Below are 16,336 nucleotides of genomic sequence, written 5' to 3'. Positions count from 1 at the left end.
GATCCGTGCTGCCTTTTCCCCGGACCCGCCAGCACAGTGCAGCCCCCTGGGGTTGGCGAGGGGGTCTCAGAGCGTGCTGTGAGCAGGGCAGGGGTGACAGTGACGGTGACAGTGACACTGACAGTGACAGCTCGGGCTGTCCTGTGTCCCAGGCCCCGCAGAGGGGAGGCAGCTCCATCCTTCCAAGCTCTTCCCTCGCTCCCGGCCCCGCTGTCCTACTTTTCTCCAGCTGCTTTTCCTCCTTCCCTCCGTCACGTGCGGGTGGGCTTGGAGCGCTCGGTGCAGCTCGGGCTCTGGGCTGGGCTCTGGGCTGGGCTCTGGGCTGCTCCCGCGTTCCAGCACTCCCCAGCGCTGCCCTGACCCTGCTCGGGGTCCCGGTGCCCGCGGGGCCGTGTGGGAGGAGGATCCACGGCAGTGAAACGGCCGGGAGCGGGGACAGGAGGGGCCGGGAGTGAGGCCAGTCCCCTCCCACGCGACCCCGGATCCAGGGCAGGCAGGGCTGGAAGGGACAGCCCCGCTGCGTATCCCTCAGGGGCTGCAGTTATCCTCTGAAACGCGGGATAGCAGCGGGGACAGTGTGGAGGCTCTTCCCTGAAATGGCCGTGCCTGGCAGCAGCTGCTGCCTCTGTCCCCGTCCCCGTCCCCTCGGTGATGGTTTTGGGAAGCAGAGGCATCTCCCGGTGTCACAGTGTCCCACAGCCAGGCCCTGGGTCGGGATCATCCCTGTTCCAGGAACGCTGACCCCGTTTTCCCTCTCTGTGGGAGCGGAGCAGCCAAAACGCTGCTGGATTCCCAGATCCGCGTGGCCCTCAGAGCCACATCCCCTTGGTGCCTGCAAAGGCACATCCCGAGGCTGCTCCAGCCGGATTCTGGGCCGAGGGCAGCCCGGAGCCAGCATCTCCCACCATGGCAGGGGTGGGGATGCATCCCCCAATTCCAGGTACCCGGTTTGGGATGCTTGGAATGCAGCACCCCAATTCCTGGTGTCCAGGATGGGGTGTCTGGGATGCAGTGCTCTGTCCCAGGTGCCAAATTTGGGGTGTCCAGGATGCACCCCTCCATTCTAGGTGCCCAGTTTGGGGTGTCTGGAATACAGCTCCCCAGTTCCAGGTACCCAGTTTGGGGTGTCCAGGACGCCTCCCCCAATTCCAAGGGCCTGGTTTGGGATGCCTGGAATGCTGTGCCCCAGTTGCAGGTGCTGCTGCTGAGGATCTGCATTCCAGCAGCCAAAGGGTATTGAGCATAAATCCAGCTCTGTGATTTCCACCTTTTTGTGGGCAGTTCGTTCCTGAGGGGGGATGAATTCCAGTGGCTGGGACAAGGACAAGACCCCTGCAGCAGCAGCAGCAGAGCGGTGTCTCCTGTTTATGCAGGAGATCCTGGGTGCCTGGAGCAGGGCTGGCGCAGCTCTCGCAGGGATCTCAGCCTCCCTGGGAGCTCCCGGGCAAGCCGGGCTGGTTCAACACCAAATTCCAGCGCTGCAGCGGGGAAATGAGGGAGGGAAAAGCACGAGTGATCTGTGGAAGGAGAGGATGTTTTGGGATGGCTCAGTTTCCTCATCAGCCCCGGAGAGGGGCGCGGAGCCAAGCGCTGCTGGATGATGGATCCCCTGGGAGGGGCAGTGCCATGCTGGGATGTTCCCCAGTAATTCCCTGCAAAGGGAGGGCCCTGCCCACCCTGCTGCCCCCACGGAGGGGTTTGGGGCCAGGCTGGGGCTGGCACAGAGCTGCCAGTGGGGTGAAACCCCTTTGAGGAGCTCCTGTCAGCACCCTAGCCCAAATTGAGGGATTCTTCCCCAGTTCTTCTTCAGCCAGGAGTGTTGGAATCATAAAACCATGGAATGTTTTAGGTAGGAAGGGACCTCAGAGCGCCTCCAGTGCCACCTCTGCCACAGCAGGGACACCTCCCACTGTGCCAGGCTGCCCCAGCCCCAGTGTCCAGCCTGGCCTTGGGCATTGCAGGGCTCAGGGGCAGCCCCAGCTGCTCTGGCAATGCCAGCCCAGGCAGGAATTCCTCATTGCCAAGATGCCACCCATGGCTGCCCTGTGGCAGTGGGAGCCATTCCCTGTGTGCTGTCCCTGCAGGCCTTGTCCCCAGTCCCCCTGCAGGCCCTGCCAGGGGCTCTCAGCTCTCCCTGGATCCCTCTCCTCTCCAGGCTGGGACAGTGGGAGGTGTCCCTGCCCACGTCAGGGGTGGCACTGAAGGGGCTGTGAGGTCCCTGCCCACCCAGCTCAATCCCTGATGCCCAGATTCTATAATTTATAACTTTATTATTTATAGTTGTGCGTTGTGCTGAAGCAGCCCCGGTTATTTCCGTGCCGTCGCTTCCATCGCTCCCCGCCGTTCCCATTTGTCCTGAGGTGTTCCTGCTCCAGCTCCCGGCGCAGCCCAGCCTCCCCGGCTCTTCATCCCTGCCCGGGATGATGAGGATGGGCACGCACAGCATGTCCTGGAGCGGGCAGGGAGCAGAGCCTGGCACGGGAGCATCAATCCCACTGGAGCCGGGGCTGTGCCACTCCGGGCTCTCGGGGTCACTGTCCTGACCCCAGCTTTGTCCTGGCCATGGGGTCACGTTCCCTCCATTTGGGGTTCTGTACCCCCCATTTGGGGTCCTGTATCCCACTTTGGGGTCCTGTCCCCTCTGTTTGCAGCCCTGTACCCCTCTTTGTGGTCTCCCAGCTGGAATGTTGATGCTATGGGGTTGCTGGGGGAGGATCGGGGCGGCTCTGGTTGTGTTTGGGAGTGGGGATGGTCGGCACTGGAGTCACAGCCCCAGGACAGTCTCCAGAGAGGAAACAGCCCCAGGCTGGGCCAGGGGAGCCTCAGGGTGGATTTTGGGGAAAATCCTCCTGGAAAGGGCTGCCCAGCCCTTTCAGGATCAGTGGCAGCCTTGTCAGTGCTGGGGATGGTTGGACTCAGTGGGCTCTGAGGCTTTTCCAGCCTCAGTTATCCCACAGTTCTCCAGCTGTGCTGCCCTTTTCCTGCCAGCCCCTGGCTGTGCCCTGTGTGCCCCGGTGCCATCAGAGGCTCCAGCACTGCCCAGCTCCTGCCACTCGAGTGGCTCTCGGGGACTGCAGCGCCAGCTGCGAGTGGGGACAAGGAGGGAGCAGGAGCAGTGGAGCAGGCGAGGCTGGAGAGGCTGGAGAGGCTGGAGAGGCTGGAGAGGCCAAGTGCCCACTTGAGGCGTCGCTCCTTGAGCAAGCACCTGCCTGGGGCTGCCTGTGAATGTCACCGGGATGTCACTGGGAGCCGCTCATCTCCATCCCCATGCATGTCACATCCCTGCCGTCCTCAGGGCTGTCCCTCGCCGCTCCCGGTGTCACTGCCAGCCCAGCTGGGCTCAGGGGTGCTGGGAGGGAGCTGTGGGAGCTTTCCCAGGAGCAGCAACTCCTGAGCACTGCTGCTGTTCCTGCCGGCCCCGGGATGGACGTCCAGGATGGATTCCCCACCCGGCACATCCCGGGCAGGCTCAGCCCAGGGTGAAGCGTGGTGTGACACCCTGATGGGCCATCACCCCTTCCCTGCCTCGGGAGCAGGAGCTCCCTGGGGCCTCTCCTGCTCCGGCTGGGATGTTTCCCCAGCGCTCGGCTCTGCCCACCCTGGGGGCTGCAGTGTCCCCGGGTCCCCTCCCAGCCCTGGCGTTTCCAGCTGGCAGCTCCCGCTCTCCTCCCGCTCATTCCGCCCTGGCGCTGGGAGTTGATTAGCTCTGCTAATTACTTTGCAAATAATGAGCTTCCCTAATTGCGCTGGCAGGGACGGGGGGGCTCTCCCCACCTGCCATCCCGCGGTGCCACCAGGCTCTGGGTCCCCTCGGCGCTGCTGGGGACCCCCTTGGGTGTTGGCACCCAGAATTCTGGGAGAAAACCCCAAAATCTTTGCATGGGGAGCCGGGAGCTCTGGCTCATCCCAAGGAGATCGGGCCATTCCCCCTGCTCTGAGCACCCCTGGATCAGTGGGATGCGTGTTCCAGCCGCTGCCTGTTCCCTGTCAGGCCTCTGGGATGGATCTCCGGGATGGATTCCCCACCTGGCACATCCCAGGCGGGTTCAGCCGAGGGTGAAGCGTGGCGTGACACCGCTGATGAGCCATGGCCCCTTCCCTGCTTCAGGAGCCTGCAACTCCATGGATTCCCAGGAGCCTCTCTTGCTCCGGGTGGAATCCTTCTCCCACAAGGGGAATGGAGCAGGTTCCCCCCATCCTGGGGTCCCTCAGGGGCTGCAGAGTCCCTGGAGAGCCCTGGAATGTGGAGCTGGAGTTGCCATCTCGGGTCTTGGAGCATTTCCAGCTGCTCCAGCTGTGCCTGCATCCGTCATCACCCCCACCCTGTGCCCGTGGGAAGGGGCTGGGGCTGGGAGCAGGACCCCCAGCAGCTGGGAATGGCAGCACTCCATGGTCAGTGTCCCCCAGGAATTCTGGCAGTGGATACGGGCTGCTGCTTCCCTGGAAACAGACCTTAATTAGGCCCTGCCCTGTGTAACGCTGTTAATTGGAGAGGAGAGCTGGAATTCTGTCACCTGTTGGCTGTTCTGGGCCGTGGGGAGTTGTTTTCAGGGGTCTCTCATCCCCCTCTGAAGCTGCTCCGTCCCTCACTGGAACCAAAAAGTTGCTTTCTTGCCCGGCTTCCCCAGCCTGGCACGAACCAGAGCATTCCCATCAGGTTTGGGATTGAATTCTCCGTGTTCCAGGAGGGAAGGGAGCGGGTGCCCCCCTCCCTCCTCCGGCAGCTCCCTGAAGATGCAGCTCCGGCTCCGTCGCTAATGGAGCGACGTCCTCGCTGCTCACCTTTAATTAAGTGAGCCTCAGATCCCTGGGCTTAATTAACTTCTCAGTGGCTGATGACTCTCTCCAGCAGCCGAGGAGAGCCGGGACTGGCATTTCATGGAATCGTGGGATCCCAGAATGGGTTGGGATGAGTTGGGTTGGGCTGGAGGGGACCTCAGAGCCCATCCAGTCCCACCACGGGCAGGGACACTTCTGCTGTCCCAGGCTGTCCCAAGCCCTGTCCAGCCTGGATGTGAACACTGCGGGGATGGAGCAGCCACAGCTCACGAGGTGATTCATTGTTGGGATCCAGCTCCTGCCTCGGAAAATGGGTTAGACCCAACACAATCCTTGTCCGCGTCGGAAATTGCCGGAGTTTGCCGGCTGTGGGATTCCGTTGACTTCCCGCTGTTCCATTGATTTCTCGTGTTTATTTGCGAAAGCTCCGCTGAGCGTCCGGGGTCTTGAACGGCTTCCCAGAGCCGTCAGCTGCTGCTTTCCCTGCGCTGGGAGTGTCACTGCTGTGGGACAACAGAGCCACGTTTAATGGGGCTGACAGGGGGCGGCAGGGCTGGGCAGTAAACGTTCCCGTTATCCTGCTCCTGGCACTGCCAGCCTGTGCGGGGAGCATTCCCAGAGGGAATTGGCATTTTGCAGCAGCAGCAGCAGCAGGATGGGAGGGCTGGGTCAGCACCAGCACATCCGGGGCTGGAATGGTGCAGCCGTGGGTCCCAGCACAGCACTGGGGTGCCTGTGGTGGTGACCCCCTTTTTGGGGTGACCCCTTCTTGGGGTGACTCCTTTTTTTGGGATGGTCGTCCCTTTTTGGATGACTCCTTTTTGGGATGTTCCCTTCTTGGGGTGGTCGCTTTTTGGAGTGACTCCTTTTTGGGATGGTCCCTTCTTGGGGTGACTCATTTTTGGAGGGACCACTTTCTGGGGTGGTCTCACATGGCTGCAGACCTGTGATCTGCTCTGAAGGAGCTTTGGGGAGGGCTCAGATCCCTCCTCCATGGCGCATCCGGGACGGGCAGGATGGCACCGTGGATCCCAGTATGGCTTAGGAATGGCAGTGGTGCTGTGGGGTCTGTGCTGGGTGTCCCTTTTTGGGATGGTCCCTTTTTGGGGTGGTCCCTTTTTGGGATGGTCCCAGTGGCTGCAGACCCAGAGGAGCTTTGGGGAGGGCTCAGATCCCACTCCCGTGGCTCCCTCAGGAATTCCCTGCCGGCCCCTGAGCCCCCAGCACTGCCCGGAGGTGCCGGGGCCACCCAGGGCTTTGCTGTCCTGCTTCCTGCCCTCTGGGATGGGATTAGGGATTTAACAGCCTGTGCCAGACAGACACTTAACTAAGCCATAAATTTGGAGTTCGTTAGTGAGGATTAATTAGTGTTTGCGCAGGGCTTTGCCGCGCGGAGCCGCGCTCGGTGTCGGAGCTCTGCCGTGACCTTGGGGAGGGCGGGAGCATCTCAGGGCCCGGACCCATCACATCCCACTGATGGAAGGGTCCGGGGTCACCCCGAGGGTTTGGGGACTGGGAATGCTCCAGGAGCCCGTGGGCAGGGGCTGGAAGTTTGGAAAGGGGGAGCTGTGCTCCCCTGGAAAGGGGCAGAGAGAGGGGCTGGTGGTGCCACGGTAGCTCCTCCGTGCTTGTTCGGAGCTCCCACAGCTCCAGGGGCTGGAGCAGCACCTGGAATCTCCTTTGGGACCTGCTGTGGGGGCAGGAGGTGCCAAAGTTCCTGGGGATTCCCTTTCTGGATCCATCCCGTTCCCATCCCCAGCACTGGCTGTGAGTTCCTGGGGATCTCCTCTCTGGATCCATCCCGTTCCCATCCCCAGCACTGGCTGTGCATTCCTGGGGATCTCCTCTCTGGATCCATCCCGTTCCCATCCCCAGCACTGGCTGTGGGTTCCTGGGGATCTCCTCTCTGGATCCATCCTGTTCCCATCCCCAGCACTGGCTGTGGGTTCCTGGGGATCCCCTTTCTGGATCCATCCCATTCCCATCCCCAGCACTTCTGTGCATTCCTGGGGATCCCCTCTCTGGATCCATCCCATTCCCATCCCCAGCACTGTCTGTGCATTCCTGGGGATCCCCTTTCTGGATCCATCCCGTTCCCATCCCCAGCACTGGCTGAGCATTCCTGGGGATCCCCTCTCTGGATCCATCCCGTTCCCATCCCTTGTGCTGTCTGTGGGTTCCTGGGGATCCCCTCAGAGGATCCATCCCGTTCCCATCCCTGGTCGATGCAGGCAGAGGAGGAAATGTCCCCAAGGAGCAGTCTGGCAATGAGCAGCGTCAAGGACAATAAACTCTGCCAAAGCCTCGTTCATTAGGGAGGAGCTGAGTGCCGCCGCCCGTGTCCGCCCTCTCCTGCTCTGTCTGACTCTGCTCCTCCATTTCTGGCTGTTTTGGCCTGATCTCCCCCTTTTCCAGGATTTCCTCACCAGCCCATGGCACTGTGGTGGCGAGCAGAGCAGAGTCTGGGTTGGGCTGGATTGGGTTGGATTTTGTTGGTTTTTGTTGGGGCACGTTGGGCTACTTTGGGTTGTGTTGGGTCACTTTGAGTCACTTTGGGTCACTTCATGTTGGGTCACGTTGAGTTACACTGGGTTGTGTTGGGTCACTTTGAGTCACTTCGGGTCACTTCATGTTGGGTCACGTTGAGTTACACTGGGTTGTGTTGGGTCTCTTTGGGTCACACTGGGTCACTTCAGGTCATGTTTGGGTCGTGTTGGATTGCGTTGGGTTGAATCCCCATTTCCTTTGGGAGTCTCCCCTTTTTGCTCAGCCTTTGCAGGAATGTGACTCCAGGAGATGCCCCTGGACAGGGTTGGACACCCCAGGGGGTTCACCCTGGTCACTCCCACTCCAAATTGCATCATCCCCTTCCCTCGTGGATCTGTCACTCAGGAATGTCCAACCTGGCACCAGGGGCTGCTGGCACCTCCTCCTGTGGGATGTTGGGACTGGCGGGGGGTAATGGAACAGATTTGGGAATGCCCTGACCCGAGTCCCCTCTCTCGACAGGACAAGAACAGGAAGCTGAGGCCCCTCTACGACATCCCCTACATGTTCGAGGCCCGGGAATTCCTGCGCAAGAAACTCATCGGGAAGAAGGTACGGAGGGAGGGGCGCGGCTGGGGTGGGGCTGAGGGTGAGGGGACAAGGGATGGGACGGTGAGGATGAGGGAGTGGACGAGGGGACGAGTCCGATGCCCGTGCTGCTGTGTGGCTCCTTGGGAAATTCGGGGATGCCCCCAAGGCTGGAGAGCCCCTCGAGGCGTTGCCCTCCCCATTTCCCGGGAATTCCGCCTGGCTTCTCCCTTTGTTTCCCTGGCTGTTTTCCGAGGCTGGTTCAGAGCAATTCCGGGAATGAGGAATGTGTTAACCAGCGGAGCGAACGCTCCGGATGCAATTTTCCAATGCTCATAAAACAGTCAAATAAAATCAATTCCCTTCGTGGCGCGGCCGTTGCTGCTCGTCGGGGCTGCTCCGGTGCCTAATTGGATCTTTCCAGCTCGGAGCCTGCCCGGGCAGTCCGAAAAAATAGGGAAAGGGAAAAAGAGCAGCTTGGGAGATTTTTTTAATGGGAAATCTGATGCTTTCTGGAGTTGGAAAAGAATGTGGGAGTGTTGGCAGGATTTGTGATGGGATCACTGGGTCTGGAATGGGGTTCTGGCACCTCAGTGTGGTCCCAGTTTGAGCCATTCCGGGGTTACTGGTGCCCAGTTTTCTGCCATCCGCTGTTGCTGTGCCCTGTGTTGGATCAGGGATTGGAATTGGCTCTGGCACTGGTGCCTTCGGAGGGTGACCTTGGGATTTCAGGGTGTTCTGGGATTAGGGAAGCTCAGCCTGCCCTGGGTGCCTGGCTGTTCCAAGGAGCTGTGGGATTCCAAGGAGTTCTGGCATTCAGGGAGCTCAGCCTGCCCTGGTTCCTGGCCTGCCTCAGCAGCTCCGTCCATCCCCATCGCTCTGGGGCCCATCCTTATGGATCCTTTCCCTGTGCCTTGGGAGGCTCCTCATGGACACATTCCATCCCATCCCATCCCATCCCACCCCATCCCATCCCATCCCACCCCATCCCATCCCATCCCATCCCACCCCATCCCATCCCATCCCATCCCATCCCATCCCATCCCATCCCATCCCATCCCATCCCGCCCCGTCCCACCCCACCCCATCCCATCCCATCCCATCCCATCCCATCCCATCCCATCCCGTCCCATCCCATCCCACCCCGTCCCATCCCATCCCATCCCATCCCATCCCATCCCATCCCATCCCATCCCATCCCATCCCATCCCATCCCATCCCATCCCACCCCGTCCCATCCCATCCCATCCCATCCCATCCCATCCCATCCCATCCCATCCCATCCCATCCCATCCCATCCCATCCTGCTGGAGCGCTGGGTCAGCCCTGACATGGCTTTCCAAAATAATTCCCTCTGGAGAAAGCACTGAGGGGGGATGAGGAAGGATCCATCCCTGTTGTGGCTGCCACGGCTCCTTTTCCTCCAGCTGCTGTTGGGAGAGGAGCTGGGATGCCAGAATGCACCTCTGAGTTCCCTGTTCCCTGGGAAGGGGTGGAAGGCAACGCATTTTCCCTCTTGCCCTCTCATTCCTGGGCAGGGGGAGTTTTCCAGGCCGGGATTTTCATGGCGCATAAGGGCTGGATTTGGGGATGTTGGCTCCTGTGCCGGAGCCTCTCGCAGCTCCGCCGTGTCCTTCCCAGCCGCTGGAATTTGCCCGGCGGCGCGGGACGAGCCGGGGCCGGCGCCGGCTGCCCAGGCCGCTATGGATTTGTGGAATAAATCCGTGGAGCGTGTCGGAAGGGCCGGCTCCTCCGCCCATCGATCGCGCTGCTGCGCCGCGGAGCCGCTCCGGATAATTGCGCCGGGGCGGGAGATGGATCGCGGCTCTTCCCTAATTAACTCTGGGATTAATCGCTCGCATGGACGGAGCCGGCAAGGGAGAGCTCCGGGGTGGAAATTCCCTGGGCACGGAGGCGGTGCTGCCCCGTCCCTGCCAGCTTCTCAGGGGGGAAGAAAGGAGGGGCTCCCTGGGGCGTCCCAGGACCCCGTCCCTGTGTCCCATCCCTGTGTCACATCCCTGTGTCACATCCCTGTGTCCCATCCCTGTGTCACATCCCTGTGTCCCATCCCTGTGTCCCATCCCTGTGCCCCATCCCTGTGTCCCATCCCTGTGTCCCATCCCTGTGTCCCATCCCTGTGTCCCATCCTGTCCCATCCCTGTGTCCCATCCCTGTGCCCCATCCCTGTGTCCCATCCCTGTGTCCCATCCCTGTGTCCCATCCCTGTGTCCCATCCTGTCCCATCCCTGTGTCCCATCCCTGTGCCCCATCCCTGTGTCCCATCCCTGTGTCCCATCCCTGTGTCCCATCCTGTCCCATCCCTGTGTCCCATCCCTGTGTCCCATCCCTGTGTCCCATCTCTGTGCCCCATCCCTGTGTCCCATCCCTGTGTCCCATCCTGTCCCATCCCTGTGCCCCATCCCTGTGTCCCATCCTGTCCCATCCCTGTGTCCCATCCCTGTGTTCCATCCCTGTGTCCCATCCTGTCCCATCCCTGTGTCCATCCCTGTGCCCATCCCTGTGTCCCATCCCTGTGTCCCATCCCTGTGTCCCATTCCTGTGTCCCATTCCTGTGTCCCATCCCTGTGTCCCATCCCTGTGTCCCATCCCTGTGTCACATCCCTGTGTCCCATCCCAGGGTCCCCTCCCTGTGCGCCATCCTGTCCCATCCCTGTGTCCCATCATTCCCACCCCATCCCTTTTGGGAAGGCTGATCCCAGCTGGGAATGCTGCCCATCTCCAGAGCCCTGAGTGGTTTCCCGGTGGTTTTCCAGGGCATTCACCTGTCTGGTCCCCGCAGATGCTTCCAGGGATTCTCCTTTGGGGCTACAGCAGCAGCAGTCCCGGTGCCAGCACTGCTGGGGACCCGGGCTGGGATAAAACAGGGATGGGTTTGACCAGGGAAAGCCTTCTCCCTGGGAACACCATCCCGGTGCCGGGGAGAGGGAAGACTTTGGCACACTGGAGGATTTTTGGAATGTCGGGCAATTTTTCCTGCGTCTCAGGGGAGCTTGGGAGCTCTGGGAGAGCTGGCACAGCAGCGATGCCGGGGCGGGGGGATTTTGGGAAGATCCCAATTCTTGATGCAGCCGGGGCTGGGGACAATGGGGACCCATCCCTGGGGGAGCTGTGCCGTGCCCAGCCGGGATCCGGGTGCTGTTCCCGGGCCGGGATCCGGGTGCCGTTCCCGGGCCGGGATCCGGGTGCTGTTCCCGGCCGGGATCCGGGTGCCGTTCCCGGGCCGGGATCCGGGTGCTGTTCCCGGCCGGGATCCGGGTGCTGTTCCCGGCCGGGATCCGGGTGCTGTTCCCGGGAATGCGCCGGAGCCGGGGCGGCTCTGCCAGCTCCGGAGCGTCACGGGGCCGGCTGCGTCAGCCGCCGCTTCCACGTGTGGAGCTGGGCAGGATTTGGCTGCCGGGGAGGATTTGGCTGCCGGGGAGGGAGCCGAGCCGGGAGAGCTGTTGGGGAGCGCGTTTTCCCGCCCGGGTTGCGCTTGGAATGAACGCGCTTGGAATGAACGCTGCTGCAGTGGGCTGGGCTGGCCCCGGCGCGGGAGGGGCAGGGGCGAGCGGGATTATTGCCGCTGTGAGCATCCCAAATCGGGCGCCTCTGCTCTCCCCGCGCCCATCGCCTCCCAGCCCGGCACTGCCGTGCTTATCCCGCTCCAAGGTCAACCCTGCCCCGGGGGTCTCCGCGGCCCCTCCGGCGGCCGCTGCGGCGGGAGGGAGGAGGCAGCCGGGTGCTGCTGGATCCGCTGCTGGCGGTGCCGGAGGCGCTCCCGCGGCTGCTGTGGAGCATCCTTGTTGCACATCCCGGCCTCTTCCAGCAGGGATGACGGGAGGATGGAGAGGTGGAGGGCGTTGGGGAAGCGCAGCCCGCTCCGCTCGCCGTGCCCAGGAAATCCCGCAGCCCGCAGCAGGATGCGTGGGTTGGGGGCTGCGACGAGCCGGCCCTCGGCTGGGAAACCGCTGCTCCAGGGGGAAAACGCTTCCCTGGATCTGCCCTGCTGTGCTGGGGACCGTGGGATCCCCCCATCCCGCCGGGATCACCCCGCACATTCCCGGGAACAGCTCCCATCCCTGGCCCCCCAGCTCTCCGGGAGCCTCCTCCCTGCGGCACGGGGGCACACGGGGGGCACGCACCCCCCGAGCCCCCCGGCAGCCCCTGCCCAGCCCCCCCGGCCCTTCCACCCGGCACGAGCTGCCGGCGCAGTAAAAATATTCCCGGGCGCGGGTGACGCCGCCGGGCCGGGAGATCCGCGGGCGGGCCGCGTATTTTTAGCCCGGCAGGTCTGGGCTGCCACCCACCCCCCATCTGTCCCCCCCGGGCCCCCCCGTGTCCCCGCGGCCCCCCGGAGCCCCCCGTGGGATGAGGGAATAGCAGGGAACGGCACCGGCACCTGCCCCGCCCTCCCCATCCCAAAGGTGGGGCTGCTCCCGGCCCTTCCCGGCGGGATCAGCCCCCATTCCCCCTCTTCAGGCAGCCCCCGGGATGTCCCCCCGGGATGGGGACATGTCCCCGCTGCCTGGGGTCCTGAGGCTGGAGCAGGGGATGTGCCTGGAATGTCCCGTTGTGTCCCCCCAGCCCTGACTGGGGCTGGAACTGGGACAGGACCACGGGGGTGCCTCCCCCACCTTGGGACCTGCTGGGGACAGGGTGGCAGGGGCCACACCCTGGGGACAAGGAGCTGGGACCCTGGTTCTGGGGACAGTGAGGCAGGAACCCCATCCTGGGAGCAGCGTGTTGGGAGCAGCCTCGCTGGGACCCTGGTGCTGGGGACAAGGCCAGAGGCCACATCTGGGGACCCCATCCTGTTCCCCCTTGTCATGGCACCCCCAGCTCTGTGCTGGTGAGCCCAGGCAGTGAGTGCCGGGCTGCAGGGTCCCCGTGGGGTGCAATGTCCCTCTGTGTGCAGGGTCCCCGTGGGTGCAGGGTCCCCGTGTGTGCCAGGTCCCCGTGGGTGCAGGGTCCCCGTGGGTGTCAGGTCCCCATGGGTGCAGGATCCCCGTGTGTTCCAGGTCCCCATGCGTGCAGGATCCCCATGGGTGCAAGTCCCCATGGGTGCAGGGTCCCCACGGATTCCAGGTCCCCATGGGTGCCAGGTCCCCATGGGTGTCAGGTCCCCATGGGTGCAGTATCCCCATGGATGCAGGTCCCCGTGGGTGCAGGGTCCCCACGGATTCCAGGTCCCCACGGGTGACATTGGCGGCGGTGGCCGCTCGCAGCCCGCGCGGTGCCGCCGTTCCGGGCTGGATGCGCTCCCGGGAGCGGAGCTGCCGAGTGATTTAATCCACCCTGACTGCAGCTGACCTTGGAGAGCCGCCCAGGCGCGGCTCTGCTGCTCCGGGGGGAGCGGAGCCCGCGGGTGCCGGGGGTCCCTGCACCCCCAGCCCCTCCCGGCCCCTGAACGGGCACGGCGCCCTCGGATCCCGGGAGTGCTCTGCCCGCTGTCCCCGGTGCCGCGGCTGTGGGGTGCCGGTGCCACGTCTGGTGTCACATGGAGCCCAGCCTGCCCTCAGATGATCCCGGGCGTTGTCCCTGCAGCTCCGTGTCCCTCCAGCTGAGCGGCACCCCCAGGGCCTTTCCCAGCTTTCTGTGTCTGGAGTGTTCCATGGGGCTGGTGTGATCCAAGGGGGAACTTCGTGGGATCATGGAACGGTTCCAGCCCTGCCATGGCACGGACACCTTCCCCTATCCCGAGTGGCTCCGAGCCCCGTCCAGCCTGGCCTAGAGCACTTCCAGGGATCCAGGGGCAGCCACACGCTGTGCCAGGGCTCCACTTGGCCTTGTGGAACCTCATCCCACTGCCTTCGTCCCTTGGATCCAACCTGTCCAGATCCCTCTGTGGATCCTTCCTGCCCCTGGGCACATCTGATACAGCGGGACACAGTGAGGCACAATAGAGGGCTTTCCTGTTGAGGGGTGGCCCCTTCCCATCCCATCCCATCCCATCCCATCCCATCCCATCCCATCCCATCCCATCCCATCCCATCCCATCCCATCCCATCCCATCCCATTATCCCATCCCATCCCATGGATCCCATCCCATTCCATCCCCCCCATCCCCTGGATCCCATCCCATGATCCCCTTATCCCACGATCCCAGTATCTCAGTCCCTCTGGCTCCTCCCCGAGCCCGGGATCCCCCGTTCCCCCCGGCTGCTCCGCCGCCGCCGCCGCCTCTCCCCGTTGCCGGTGCCGCATCCCCAGCCAGGTGTTTCCCACGCCAGCCGCTCCTGAGCCAGACATCTCAAAAGCCCTGGAGCAGCTGAATTCCCAACCTGCCTCTCGGAGTAATCGGCGTCTCTTTTTCCCCTCCAGTGGTTCCGACGGGAGCTTTGCTGCGAGGAATCGCTGTAACCGCTCCCCTTAATTGGCTCTTTCCTGCCGGAGCCCCCTCTCCGCACGGAAAAGCCGCGGCTCCGGCGCCCTGCCAGACGCTCCGGCCCTGTTTGCATTTTGATGTGGGTTTAATGAGTGATTTTCGGGATGAGCCGAGGCTTTGGAGGGGCTCAGGGATGCTCCTGCCTCGCCTGTCTGGCTGCCTTTGGCTCAGCGCGGCTCCGGCCATGCGGAACGGGAACAGGAACAGGAGCGGGAAAAGTGCACAAGGGCCAGGCCCAGCTCCGGGGCAGCAGCACTGGGGTGTCCCCAAAGATCCCCACATCGGCCCCCTGTCACCCCAGTGTCACCCCCTCTACCCCAGAGCCTCAGGGTGTTGCAGCTGATACCAGGAAAGCATCGAGGATGGAGCTTCCCTGGGGAAGCAGAGGGGTGGGATTGGGTGGGATTTTCATGGAAATGGCGCCTGCAGATGTGAGATGTGATGCTGGGAACTGCTGGGGGGTGATGCCTGGGTGAAGAAAGGTTCCAGGGAGACCTTCCAGGGCCTGCAGGGGCTCCAGGAGAGCTGCAGAGGGGCTGGGGACAAGGCCTGCAGGGACAGCACACAGGGAATGGCTCCCACTGCCAGAGGGCAGCCATGGGTGGCATCTTGGCAATGAGGAATTCCTGCCTGGGCTGGCATTGCCAGAGCAGCTGGGGCTGCCCTTGCATCCCTGGCGGTGCCCAAGGAAAGGAAGGATGGAGCAGCCTGGCACAGTGGAGGTGTCCCTGCCATGGCAGGGGTGGCACTGGAGGGGCTCTGGGGTCCCTTCCCACCCAAACCATTCCAGGATTCCCTGATCCCTGCATGTCCCAGCTCACCCCAACCCTGGTGCAGTGGGAGGTGATGCATCCAGCAGGATCTGCCCAGAGGTGTTCCCAGTCCCTGTGTGGATCCCAGAGGGTGCCAGCATTGTCCCAGTCCCTCCCTGCTGTGTCAGAGCCGTAGGGGCACTGTGGAATTCCAGGCTCGGGGTGCTCCCTGCCCTGCCCCAGCCCTTCCCATCCCTCCTGGAGACCCTGATTCCGAGGCACACTCCTGGTGGAGTGTGAAGTGCCGCTCCCATCCCTGTCCCAGTGGGATTGTCGTGTCCATAAACCGGGAACTGCCGGGGCCACCACACCTCGGGATCCCCATGGAGCTCTGGGGACGCCTGGCAGGCGCTGGGATCCCAGCTGGGGTCTTGTCCTGCCTGGAAGCTCTGGTGGTGCCAGAGCCGCTGGGAAACGGCTCCGTTCCCTGGGCATGGAGACGGAGAGGGGCTGGAGACTGGCAGGGGGAATGTGGGCACGGGGAGGATGGGGATGGGAATAAGGATGGGGATGCAGATGAGGATGGGGGGTGGGGATGGGGATGGGGATGGGGATGAGGGCCTGGCTGGCTGATCCTGGAGATTTGGGCATGGAGAGGATGAAGGTGAGGATAAGGATGAAGGTGAGGATGAGGATAAGGATGAGGATGAGGATGAGGGTGAGGATGAGGATGAGGATGAGGATGAGGATGAGGATGAGGGTGAGGATGAGGGTGAGGGTGAGGGTGAGGATGAGGATGAGGGCCTGGCTGGCTGATCCTGGAGATTTGGGCATGGAGAGGATGAGGATGATGAGGATGAGGTCCTGGCTGTCTGATCCTGGAGATTTGGGCATGGAGAGGATGAGGATGAGGTTGAGGGCCTGGCTGTCTGATCCCAGGGGTTTGGGCATAGAGAGGATGAGGATGAGGATGAAGATGAGGATGAGGATGAGGGTGAGAATGAGGATGAGGATGAGGGTGAGGGTGAGGGTGAGGATGAGGATGAGGATGAGGGTGAGGATGAGGATGAGGGTGAGGGTGAGGGTGAGGGTGAGGGTGAGGGTGAGGGTGAGGGTGAGGATGAGGATGAGGACGAGGGCCTGTCTGGCTGATCTGGGCCCTGACTGGGGGTCCAGGCAGTGCCAGCCCTGAGCCATTCCCTGTTCCAGGTGAACGTTTCCGTGGATTACATCCGCCCCGCCAGCAGCGCCACCGACACCGTGCCGGCCTTCTCGGAGCGCACCTGTGCCACCGTCTCCATCGGCGGGATGTGAGTGCTCCCTGCCCTGCCCCGCCCTGCCCACC

General features: G+C 63.0%; 1 protein-coding gene across 1 annotated transcript in view; it reads left to right on the top strand.

Annotated features, from left to right (window-relative positions):
• The window catches only part of SND1 (staphylococcal nuclease and tudor domain containing 1), a 77,695-nt gene that overhangs the window by 31,507 nt on the left and 29,852 nt on the right, over window positions 1-16,336 (top strand). Inside the window, exons 11-12 of the mRNA XM_058022474.1 lie at window positions 7,789-7,878; window positions 16,201-16,301. Of these exons, the coding sequence (XP_057878457.1) occupies window positions 7,789-7,878; window positions 16,201-16,301 (191 nt within the window). The remainder of the gene's footprint in view (window positions 1-7,788; window positions 7,879-16,200; window positions 16,302-16,336) is intronic.

Source organism: Melospiza georgiana, chromosome 4 (assembly GCF_028018845.1).
Source record: "Melospiza georgiana isolate bMelGeo1 chromosome 4, bMelGeo1.pri, whole genome shotgun sequence".
Classification (NCBI taxonomy): domain Eukaryota; kingdom Metazoa; phylum Chordata; class Aves; order Passeriformes; family Passerellidae; genus Melospiza; species Melospiza georgiana.
The sequence above is the reverse complement of the archived record's forward strand: the minus strand, read 5'-3'. Positions and strand labels throughout refer to the sequence as shown.